At 40.3% G+C, this 12024-nt stretch overlaps 2 protein-coding genes across 2 annotated transcripts; one reads left to right on the top strand and one right to left on the bottom strand.

The window, feature by feature from the left end:
* Positions 1–2179: 2179 nt before the first annotated feature.
* Positions 2180–4064, bottom strand: tma7 (translation machinery associated 7 homolog). Its single transcript, XM_072381520.1, has 4 exons — positions 3928–4064; positions 3270–3325; positions 2890–2977; positions 2180–2696 (listed from the first exon to the last, which is right to left on the bottom strand). Exons 1-4 carry the CDS (start codon positions 3941–3943, stop codon positions 2662–2664), a joined length of 195 nt encoding a protein of 64 aa, XP_072237621.1. The 5' UTR covers positions 3944–4064; the 3' UTR covers positions 2180–2661.
* A 21-nt stretch (positions 4065–4085) lies between these two features.
* Positions 4086–10165, top strand: ccdc51 (coiled-coil domain containing 51). Its single transcript, XM_072381519.1, has 7 exons — positions 4086–4197; positions 6038–6123; positions 6238–6436; positions 6547–6684; positions 6879–7043; positions 7431–7637; positions 8089–10165. Exons 2-7 carry the CDS (start codon positions 6119–6121, stop codon positions 8689–8691), a joined length of 1317 nt encoding a protein of 438 aa, XP_072237620.1. The 5' UTR covers positions 4086–4197; positions 6038–6118; the 3' UTR covers positions 8692–10165.
* The last annotated feature ends 1859 nt before the right edge of the window (positions 10166–12024 follow it).

Here is a 12024-nt window from a genome sequence, read left to right as displayed (position 1 = left end):
ACACGTTTGGTTTGAGTACGTCAGCCCAGCCCAGTATGAGCCAGTCTGCCTAAGAACCAGGTGAATGTGACGGCTCACGTTTCATGACTCGTGCCAATAACAACCTTTCATCTCTTCTAAGTAACGTTCGATACGATGACTGAATTTGATGACAGTTTTTTTTCTGTATATGTTTTATAATTTCTATCAACATATTTGTGTGAAAAAAAGTACAAGTAAAAATCAAGTTTTGCTAAGTTCTTCAAGTTAAAAGACACATGTTAACTCTCCGAATCTAAAACTTTTGTCCCACCTTTTCCACTTCTAACTGACAACCCAATGGAGATTTTGGTTTGACTCACTATTCATAATTGATCTAATCACTAACTAAGCACAGAATGGGCCTTTGTGTTGTACAGCTACAACCCAGCAACACTGACCGGGCATCTCCACTGGATTTTTTAGCTGTGTGTGGAAAAAGCAGAACAAAAGCTTTGCACATACAGAAATTACTTGTATTTTGACATCCAGGAGTGATCTATTCTTTGAAATTTGATTTGTACACATGAATCTGTCCCATAGGTGCAAATACATACAGATGATTTGTGCTGGTTGGACAGTGTTCAGCTGTGGAGATGAGACTAAACAGAGCTACCTTCAGATTCATAGTTTTACCATTACAGTTACACTATTTAGGTTTTGCTATTTAGTATAGCTTGTACCAGAAACTGTGTTGAACTTGATGCAAATAAACAAGTGGGATTGTGATTTCATAGGTACATTAAGGTCATATCATCCAAGCCAGGTTAAATATTATTTAATCATTTAATCATGTCTAATTATTCAAACCATGTTGTGATTTGTTTTGATGTTATTTAATGTATAAAAACCGACCGTCTTTGTTTGATGTCACAATGATCTTGCAGGTTGTAGCCTTGAGGCTACTAGATGTTTTTACGAATAAAATATACATTACAGTAGTCTTTCTTCTAATTCTTATATCCTATAATGACCTGATGCATCCATTTAAATCATTCTCAATGCGTTGTTTTTCTTACACGCTCGGTCTAACTATTCAAACAGCCGAGGTGACAAAATTCAAGAGGTCAAGTGGTGTAAAAATGCCAGAAATGTGTTTAAAAATGGATGATGTAGCATCTGAGAAACAGCAGCCGCTCCTTGAGGAACCTTCCTTGACTTTGAGAAGCATCATAAGACTTGTTTGTAGTTGCATATTTCTCAATAGAAACATTTAGGATGCCAGAAGCATTTGCCAAACTAAAGATGATAAAAACAGCCTCCCCTTGAGGTGAGAAGTAGAATAAGTCCTACGTATTGTATAGGTTAACGACAATGTATTGGAAATTAATATAGAAAATATGTCTGTACACCTTTTAGACTTCCAGGATAAAGTTGTGTGGGTTTTTTTCACATGCTGTTCACAAAGTGAAGTAAACACAACATGTACTTGTTAACTGCTACACATATTTGAGTCCAAGTCCAAAACAAATGTTAACTGGCTTATTTTGCTGGAGAAATGTTCAGCCTTCCAAACTTATACTGCACCGTTAGACACGCTTGTTAATAAACTGACTTTCAATAAAGATTTAACGCAACAGCCGAGTCTGTACTGGAACTAATTCTGTTGGATACAAATTCAGATACAAGTTACAAGTAAACACATTTGAGAAAGTATTACAAATATAACAAAAAAATCATTAAGAATCAATAAGAAAATGTTCCTCCAATATACTCAAAGTATTTAAAGGGTTTAATAACTTGGGTTAAGCTATTAAAACTTTATGTAAAGAAGAGTTTGTTTGTGAATAACGATTCATACCATCAGCAGCCTTTCCATAAATTATTTATTCTTTTTGCAGGTTTCTGGAGATCAAAAGTTGATTATTGTATTGTCACAAAGCTCATATCATCTCAAACATCTCAAAAGGGGGTTCAACCTTTTACTAGCAAGGTGTACCTAATAAGTGGCTGGTGAGTGTATAGAAGTATATATATATATACACAAATAAAAACAATATTTTCTTTATCTCAATAGATCGAGGGGGGAGGAAAAAATGAAGTCTACAAACAGATTATATAAAGGAAAATCTCTTCAATAGCTACTTTGAACTTAACCATAGAAAGATAATTCTCATGACAGCTTCTAGCCTAATTTAGCAAAGAAATAAAACACGCAGTGATTACAAAAAGCTTTATTGGTAGTTTCCCTCTATACAAAAAAAAAAAAAACAGAAGGAAAAGAACTTGGGTTGGTTTTGTGTTTCTGGTGCAAGCTTCACATGGACACAAAACAACACAGTGAGTGTCAGAGGGTTTTAGTTTTTAACGATTTCCAGTTCCAAAGTTACAAACCTTCATTTATTTACTAGATTTTAAAAGTTAGGCCAAGACACGTGACTGAATGAAATAAAAAAAAGTTTGCAAACTAGAATTACATTTCATTAGGGAGCTTTTTACGGACTTGATTGGTGACATGTTTACTCTCCCTTTAATTCCTTAAAATTATTATCTAATTTCTCGTACTGTTTCATTGCTGGATGACTTCACCGGGACTGATTTAGAGTCCGACAGGGTCTATTTTTAACAAAGCAAATATAAATGAAGTCCTTAAGCATAAACGAACTGTGGCCAGGAGTAAACAAATGTTCTCACACCAAGATTTTACTTTTTCCCAGATTTTTTGATGCCGCTGCCACCTGGTGGAGACAAAAAAAGGAGGAATGAGAACATATGCTAAAGAAAACTTGTAATCTGATCAGTTAATAGCAGAAGACCTTCATACTAAACCAAAGCAGCTCAACTCTGAATTTAATCATATCCAGCTGGAGCACAGCTCACAATCAGCAGCTGGATACCATCTTAAATGGGATATTTCAATAATGATCTTACCTAGAGGTCCTTTTCCTGATGCTTTGGCCTTCAAAGCATCAAGGGCCTTCTGTTCTTCCTTTTGTTTCTGCTTGAAGGCTGCATCATCCTGGAGATATGAAATCGGTTGACAATCCATAGTCTCAACACTTATTACAAGTCCGCTTTTTTACTCACTTTTGTCCTCAATAAATTACCCCTGTCAAGGTTTTCCAGTGACAAAATTAGCAAAAATAAGCTGTCCATCAGGTCAGTTTTACTTTACATCAGATACTCAATGATTCTGGGGAAAGTGTTGGGGGAATTGTTTAAGATTTTCTGTCATTTATATGTGAGAGTGATAACTGTAACAGTGACCTTTTGATAAAAACAACCATAGAATTAGAAAACAGGACACTTACATCATCCATGTCCTTGTTCTGTTTTTTGGGCGCCTTCAGTGGTTTCTTTTTGCCTCCTGAGAAAAAGAAATGTGTAATATTAAAATCACGGACCGGGTGTTAAATAAACGTTAATACTAAGTACAATAAGACGGATTCGTTTCCATTTACTCTGCAGTGCCACACCATTATTTTAAATACATCTGATATTTAATTAGTTAATGGTAATTATTAGCTCACTGGTACTACGATTTGTAAGAAAAAGGGCCCTCTTTGCTTGGATGTGTGCACAGAAAACACTGAAGACTTTCATAAACAGTACGCATTAATCTGCTTGATGTTAACAAGGTAAAAGCCACAATAAATTTTATTAATTTTTTTCTTTAAATTGACAAGAGCTTCGAACGCAATTTCAAAGCCGAATGAGCAAATGCATCATTAATATTTGTTCCTGGTGCAGAGATATTATGTGTCTTACATATGTATTTCGCGACAGCAAATGACGCTTTAATTTAGAAAATTTACAGCAGAGTTTGGCGAAAGATATACGTTAACGGGCTCGCTCGATTTGTAGCCGTCGCTAGCTAATCCACTCTATGAACCACGCGACACTGAGTTTTGCTACGTCATGGAAATATTTCTTTTAGGTGACAAAATTTAAGAAAAGACATCATCTCACCTTCTCTGCCAGACATGTTTAAAGTTGACTATTACCAAATAATGACAAGAAATAAACGTTTATCTGTTGCGAATACAACAGGCTATCGTTCTAATCCGCGCTGGAAGGACCCCAAAGAACCCTGAAGCGGAAACAGAACCCCTGTTCTGTGCCTGATCAAAATCTCAACTAGCTGCTAGCTTAATAATTAGGCATCAAGATGATAACTAGTTAGTTTCAACAAACGCCATTCTTGGGATCTGAATGCTCTGACAACACCGAAGAAAACAGGTATGATTATTTGACATCTTGCTGTGTAAATTGGAACTATCACCAGATTTCTCAGACAGTTTTTTATTAATGAAAAGTCAATCAGACAGTTAATGTTAGCAACGTGGATTTCGTTGGAAATGAGGCAGCTAACCTTGTATGTAATCCAGCAATATAAGTTAAAATAAACCTGTGTTAACAGCGTCTTCCTCCAGGCTGTCTGATAATTCATATAATATATCAACCACTATTAAAACTGTTGTATTTTAATATTTTCTTATGATGAGAAGGCAGTTTTCAATGTTTGAAAGACAACAGTCTCCATACCACTCATGTTACCCTCACAGATTGTAAATGTTACCTGTTAAAAGAGGAATCAAGCATTGGATTACGTCTCTAACGTTAAACGACAAATTGGTACACACTAATGCTCGTGCAAAGTGCATAATTACATGTGTTATGAGCTTAGATAGGTATGGATATTATGATAATTCATTATTTAGATGTGATTTTATTTATTTTTGACAGGGGCATTACATATAAACAGCTGTGTTACATGAAAACGTATATACGACTTTTAATCATGACGAATTTGTTGACCTTGTCCCTTTTTCTGCTTTAATGAAGCTGTTAAAGACTCTTCAGTTGGGACCGACTCACAGTTTAGGATGCTTCTTTATCTTATATGTTATGTTACAATCATTTAGCTGACTCTTTCATCTGAAGTGACTTAGAAGTGGAAACACACTGGTGGGCAGTGTGGGGTTCAGTATCCTCCCCAAGGATACTTTGACATGTGAATTGGGGGATGTTGGGGGTTGAATCAGAAAACTTCCGGAGGCCACTCTGGAGCTACAGCTGCCCCAAATGAAATAATCATGTGTTTTTGTTTTGAGTAGTTTAATAGTAGATGAGGTAGAACACTGGCTGTGATCTCAGAGGGTTGATGACTTATCGTAATATATTTAAAGAACTCATGCGTCACACAGCTGCGCACTTCTTGCTGTTTTGTCTTCATACATCCGTTATGCCTTGCACAGTTGTTGGTTATGTCATTACTCTCCCTCTCAAGTCTTTTAGGGCTCTGACCTCAGACCGTCTTGTCAAGGCGTGAGTCTTGAAACTCTAAACTGGTCTCCTTTCATTTTAAGCTTCTGTTCTTCCTGTAAGATGAACTCAAACCAATAATCCTGTCTTTGTGACATGACTTCGTCTCTCCATCCTTTATGGTGCTTGTCGTCCCCTCTTTCCTGTCCCCTCAACGCCCCCCTCGTTGAGGCAGATGGCCACTGTTCCTGCTTCTGGTTCTGATGGAGGTTTCTTCCTGCTAAAAGGGAGTTTTTTTCTTTCCGCCATCACCTCGTGCACGCTCAGAACGGGCTGGGGGATTCAATTCTATTTAAGTAAAACTGAATTAAATCCTGTTAGAAAAAATGCAGTTCTACTTACATCAGGATTGTCTTAACAATGCATCAGATATTGTGGTGAAACAGCTTATTCCAACTCTGCCAATGTACAGATTGTTGGTTTTTAAGTAAGAAAAAAGAATTCGGGACCACTTTGCTTGAATTTTTTGCTGTTTTTAGAATTTATTTCTATTGATGCAGCAAAGCTGTAAATAAAAACATTCCTTCTACCCCAAAAATGTGTTTTTTAGTTACATTGACGGGATTTTTCTGTAGCTTTTGTTAATTCTTTATCTCTAATTACACCGAGAAGGGATTCATTCATTTATAATGAATGACTTATTGTGTGTGTTTTGTTTTTTTTTTACTTTTAAAATAAGTTACTTTTAATCAACTTAGCTTAAAGTTTAAAGTTTAAAGTTTTAACCGGAGTTTTTTCCTTGTTGCTCTCACAGGTGCCTGTTTCAGTGTCGGCCCTGTAGCTGCAGTGACAGCAGCTGGTCTTAACTTCCACCTCTGACTGCTTCCCATTCTCAATGAAGTACGTCTGAGCACACACACACACACACACACACACACACACACACACAGTTTACAGGAGAACTCTGAGAGTTACGGCTGATACTGATGATTCATCAGATTTTTACCTCATCAGGTACAGAGGAGCTCAGATCTGTCTCTGGGCTCGTGGCTCATGTTGTCTGTCCCGCCACCGTCTGCCGGACAGAATACTTCAAGTCCGGGTCTACAGTGTTCAGCATCAGCCTGGACCACCGCCCCCCTGTGATCCCTCCCCTCCTGAACAAAAGAGTGGAGCTGAGGTGGTGAAGGAGCGCACCCTGTCTGCTTTACGAGTACAGAAAAATCCCTTTTATGCATTTACAATTACCTTGATATTTATTAACCTTAACCCTTAAAAAACAAAACCGACTGAGAACACGTGCGCTTATCTTCCCTCCTCCAGCATGCCGGTGAGTTGGGGCAGCACTGGGGTCAGAGGTCGGCTCAGATGGCCACCACCACTGTCAACTACTGGTGGGAGCGGTATGAGGAGTTTGTGGGACTGAACGAGGTCCGCGAGGCTCAAACAAAAGTCACTGAGGTCGGTTGAGAGTAAGAATCCAGACTTATGTACTGAATAAAACCAGAGAGACATCTCACTGTCACACACCCCAAAAGACAGTTTGACAGTTCTGCAACTTTTACTTAAAAAAGCATTTTCGGTTTCTTGCTCGCAAGTGTTTTTTCAGGGTGTTAAAGATGACCTTTGCATGACAGAAATGTGTTTTCTTTCAGGCTGAGTCGGCGTTCATGGTGGCCAGAGGGATGGTGCGTGAGGCCCATGCAAGCCTGGAAGCCCTGCAGGGCCGGCTGAAGGAGGTCAGAGACCGCCTGGACAGAGTCTCCAGGGAGGAGGCTCACTACCTGGAGCTTGCCACACTGGAGCACAAACTGCTGCAGGTCAGCTGAGACGATTGAAAACGCACAGAATTATGAGTGTTGCAGTAACTGTTGCCTCAGATTGTATGGTCTTTGTGATTCAAACAGCTGGTGGTCAAAAGAAACAAAAGCATAATAATTTATTTGCATAATCCTGTCTAAATGTGGTCTTAACACCGTCTTACTAAGGATGATGCTCTTTATTGTTATCTTTGGGACATTTGTCTTGGACTTAAAAGACGTACACATAGATGCCCTCGTGAAGTTCTTACACAGCTGTAACATCACAAATGTACTGATTAGTATTTTTAGTAAGAGTTGTACAGAAGTATAGTCGGACGCAGACTTAGCTGATGGAACTTTAGTCATAAAGAACCGCTCACGCCTCATGGTCTGTCCCCTCTGCAGGAGGAGCGTCGTCTCCGGACTGCTTATGAGAACGCAGAAGGTTCGGAGCGGGAGAAGTTCGCCTTGTTTTCAGCAGGCGTCAGGGCGAGCCACGAGAAGGAGAGGACCAGAGCAGAGCGCACCAAGAACTGGTCCATCATCGGCTCGGTGCTCGGAGCCCTGATCGGAGTCATGGGATCAACGTACATCAACCGTGTTCGGCTGCAGGTGAAGGGGGAGCTGCTGCACCCAGTACTCACTACTTAACATGAAGAAGGTCGAGTACAAACCAGTGTTTTACACCAAAGCTTTAATCTGAAGAATCTGAAATTGGGGGTGATGTGGTGGGTTTTTGAGATGTGAAGCAACAGAGAAAACAATGTAGTTTCCCTCAGCTGCTCAGTGAGATGAGTAAGAGCAAGGATGGGTGAGAAGTTAAAGGAAAACCTTTATTCTGTGGACTGGGCATCTCCGTTATTATGGGGGGTGCATTTTAAAAAAACTCTTCAGCATTGTAGTTGGGCCTACTCATTGTATGCTGAAGGTTCTGTGTGTTCTTTATCACTCATACGGGAGCGAACACATATTTCCGGATGAATTCTCTTTTGTTTCTTCAGCCCGACCAGGACAGCACTGTACGATGATCTTAGTTGATCTCACTTTTCACTTGTCTCTGCAGGAGCTGAAGAACCTGCTGCTAGAGGCCCAGAAAGGGCCAGAGAGCCTGCAGGAGGCCCTCAAAGTCCAGGCCGGAAACCATCGCTCCCAGCAGGACGAGCTCCGAACGCTCATCGACAGCCTCAGGGTCACTCTGACTGATGCCTTCACACAGAAAAAGGGTGACCCTCAGAAAGGGGGACCGATCCCAGCCTCTCCCACTGTGTCTCTTTCAGCCTTAAAAGACCTCCACATTGGCAGCCAGAGGACTGAGTCCATCCTGGAGTCCTTCCCCCCACAGCTGGGACAGCTCGAGCAAGGCCTCGGCAGGGTTGAGAGTGAACTGTTAACGGTGAAGAGGCTGCTGGAGACCAAACCACAGGCTGGAACACAGGCTGGAACTCAGGCTGAAGCACCGGCTGGAACACCGGCGGGTCAGCTGCAGTTTGAGAGATCAGAGAGGGACCAGTGGGAGTCTGACACGGTGGTGAGAAGTCTGGAGGAGACCCAGAAGGCGCTGGGAGAACGAATCAGAACAAACACGGTTTATACTGCTGTCTTTACCTACACCGCCACCGCCATCACCATCTCTGCTGTCTACCTGCTGCTAAGAGGAACTGGTTAGACATCCTACCTCCAGTCTGAATTTGTTCTTGCACTGTAACACCACCAGGCACCGGGAACCATAATCCAGATGAATACTTGCTGTTGCAAAGTTGAATTAACCCAGTTTCTCTAATCAACTGGCAACAGTTATTGATTTTGGATTATCAGCCACTATTGTTGATCACTGCTCTTATGAAGCCAAGAGCAGCTTTAGTGGCTTCTAAATGTTTAGAATTCTATCGTCTCAAATTAGCTCGCTCCGCTGTTGGTACTGGTACTTATCATTTCTTACCCAGCATTTGTAAGGTTGGATTTATTTGTATTGTCAGCATCAATAAACACAGATCACCATTTTATCAATTATAAAAGATATTAGCTCTAGATGAGTGCTCAGAGGGAGCGTCCTCGGCCAAAGTGCTAAAATATGTCACTTTAAAGACAAAGATCAGGTTTTTGCGTATTTCTTTCCGCCTTGTCTCTGGCCTTATTGGTGGAAAAATGTCCATTTACAGGCCATATGATAAAGAGCTGCTCCTCACCCATGCAGAGCTGTCTTTGCAAGGTTCTCGCTGCCACTGGGAGCAACTTGGGCTGCAGTGACCTTCTCAAAGACAGTTTGGCATGTGTAGGACCAACTTTGTGATTAGGGGACAGCTTATACCTGTAACTGGTGGTGCATCTTTCCTCCAGCTTACTCAGTTATCTGTCCCTCCTTTTTTATTTTTACTTCAGATCTGGTCTTCATACTTTGAACTAGAAATCTTACAATTTTGATTAGATACTTGTTAACCGGATTTAAAAAAAACTGAGATTGAGATTTTTATACATGTATAATCAAAAATACTGAAGGCAAATGACCACCTCCAAATCAACACCCGTGACTGTCCTGTTTCTGGACAGGAGATATCATTTATCATTTAGAAACCTGAAACTCCATAATAACTGATGGGTATAAGCTAAGTTAGTCCGTTGCCAAGTTGGATTTGAACTCTGGTGTCTTGATGCAGCCTTATGACCACCAGCTTTGTCAGGAGTTCACCAGCTGAGCTGCAGAGGGACCAGATCTGTTCAGGATTCCACAAAACCAGAGCAGCACAGAAAGCAAAATGATGTTGTATGTGAACAGAATTCACACTGTGATCAGTTAATGATGGGTCATTTCTAATGGCTTCTTATTTAATCAGAAAACTTTGTCTCATTTTAAAGGAAATTCAAGTGAGAACAAGTTGAGAGTAAAGATGAACACTTGAAAGATGATAATGAAAGCTGTGTGTTGTCAACACTCAGAAATGGACCTTTGATTGAATTAAGTCTCACTATTAAATGTGGACAAAAAGTAAATGATATACCCAACGGCCGTGTAAGAGAGTGTTGGGAGAGTTTGCAGTGGAACACTTTTTTAATCCTTGAATACTTGAATGTGTTGTGAGTCAACTGTGTGCACTGTGCTGGACGGCAACCACTGTTTATTAAATGGAAATATGGGAAACCGACTCAGTGGTGTGTTCTTGTCTATTTCGGTATGAAAAAAGACACCAACATACAGATGTTTCTTATGTTTAATATGAGTCTAATCTCAAGGACATTTGGTTTTCAATCATGTGGTGGACTTCAGGAGATCTAAAGCTCCATACAGTCAGTCTGCATTGATGGAGGGAAGATAGAGACTGTTCAGACCCGGGGTGGTGCTGGGTAATAAACTGGAGTGGTCTGCCAACATAGAAGCAGTGTACAGGAGGGGCCTGAGTCGTCTCTTCTTCCTGAGACGGCTCAGGTCCTTCAATGTCTGCAGTGACCTGATGTGCATGTTTTCTCACACTATCACTGAGAGTGCACTGTTCTATGCTGCTGTCTGCTGGGGGAGTTGCACTACAGACAAAAACTGTAGGCGCCTGGACAAACTGGTGAAAAAGGCCAGTTCTGTTGTAGGCAGAAGGCTAGACCCTCTCAGTGCTGTGGTGGAAAAACGGATGAGGAGATTATTTTCTGTTTTGGAGAACAATAAGCATCCTCTCCACAGCATCCTGGCAGGACAGAGGAGCAGCTGCAGTGAGAGGCTCATCTGACTGCTGCAGGACTGAGAGGTTCAGGAGGTCCTTTGTCCCCACAGACATAAGGCTTTTTAACAGTGACTGCTGACATGTTCTTCTCAAATTTATTTATTTAGTCATTGATTATTAGTAGTAGTAGTATTGTTGTTTCTGTTTAATGTACAATCATTGTAAATATTTATAATCTTTTATAATTTTTTTTGAGGTACTTGACAAATTTGAATTTCCCCCACTGGGGGATGAATAAAGTATTTTTCTTTTCTTTTCTTTTCTATTCTATTCTATTCTATTCTATTCTATTCTATTCTATTCTATTCTATTCTATTCTATTCTATCAAACATGGCAGTAGTTCGATCTGCCCCAAAAGCTGCATGGCTTAGTGTGTGCTGTGTGATTCCAGCAGGGGGCAGCAGCTGCTGGACATTTTTCATTTACAGCATCATAAAAGAGATGCAAAGCAGAAAAAACAATAAAATTGTGAGTAATATTTCCATAAACAAGACCAGAACCATAGATAGAAAGAGCCACATTTCACTAAATGTTTCTTTTTTAAAGTAGAAAAGAACATTTCTCTAAACGTATCAAAACAACAAAATATTTCTAAACATAACAAAAAGTCTCATCTTTTTATTCTTCTGGTTTTATTGTAGTGTTTCCTGTTTAGTTACTGTGTTACGAACCTCGGGGCTAAAGCAAAAGGTAGAACTGTACGTGTATGGGTAATATGATTCCACATCCAGTGTCGGAGTAAATATGTAATATGATAAGGTGCCAGGTGCCATGGGTTCATATAGCTCAGTAGGGTGTGGTTTGAAGAGGTATTTGGAAAAATATCAATAAATTATTCTGAAATATGTTGTATGTAGTGTCGCAGAAGGCATGTACAGAGCTGTCTTAGTCTGGCCGTTCTCCATTCCTTTTTTCAGGACAACATCTCTGAGCTCAGCCCATCCCACACCTTTGGATTTAGCTGAAACACAGAGTGAGTCAGACTTTTCCACCCACGCTAACACAATTGTAGCTGCAGCCAAAGTGCTTGACATCAAGTGGAAAGACTGAGTTTGAAGTAACACTAGAGAATTTAGCTTTTTGTTGGCTCTCCCTACAGTTGTGGGATTTGACACCAGTGTCATAAAAACAAACCTTAGTGTGAGCCCTGCACATGTACAGTCATAGACATTCACTTTTTGTCACATTGAAGAAGCCACACAGACGCCATCAAAACTGCTGTATCTCAGCTCCTGAGCCCTTTACGGAAGTTTCAAGCTCAACAATGTGTACTGAAATGTGTCAGAGGTAC

Source organism: Leuresthes tenuis, unplaced genomic scaffold (assembly GCF_036924035.1).
Source record: "Leuresthes tenuis unplaced genomic scaffold, fLeuTen1.0.hap1 SCAF_3, whole genome shotgun sequence".
NCBI lineage: Eukaryota > Metazoa > Chordata > Actinopteri > Atheriniformes > Atherinopsidae > Leuresthes > Leuresthes tenuis.
Note: the sequence above shows the minus strand (reverse complement) of the source record. Positions and strands in the feature narration are given on the sequence as shown.

What these genes read in the sequence shown, in the direction of transcription:
- tma7 (XM_072381520.1), bottom strand. An exon ending in AGAACAAGGACATGGATGAT is followed by an intron (nt 2,978 to 3,269) that starts GTAAGTGTCCTG and finishes TCATATCTCCAG; the next exon opens with GATGATGCAGCCTTCAAGCA. An exon ending in ATCAGGAAAAGGACCTCTAG is followed by an intron (nt 2,697 to 2,889) that starts GTAAGATCATTA and finishes TGTCTCCACCAG; the next exon opens with GTGGCAGCGGCATCAAAAAA.
- ccdc51 (XM_072381519.1), top strand. An exon ending in GCACCCTGTCTGCTTTACGA is followed by an intron (nt 6,437 to 6,546) that starts GTACAGAAAAAT and finishes TCCCTCCTCCAG; the next exon opens with CATGCCGGTGAGTTGGGGCA. An exon ending in TGGAGCACAAACTGCTGCAG is followed by an intron (nt 7,044 to 7,430) that starts GTCAGCTGAGAC and finishes TCCCCTCTGCAG; the next exon opens with GAGGAGCGTCGTCTCCGGAC.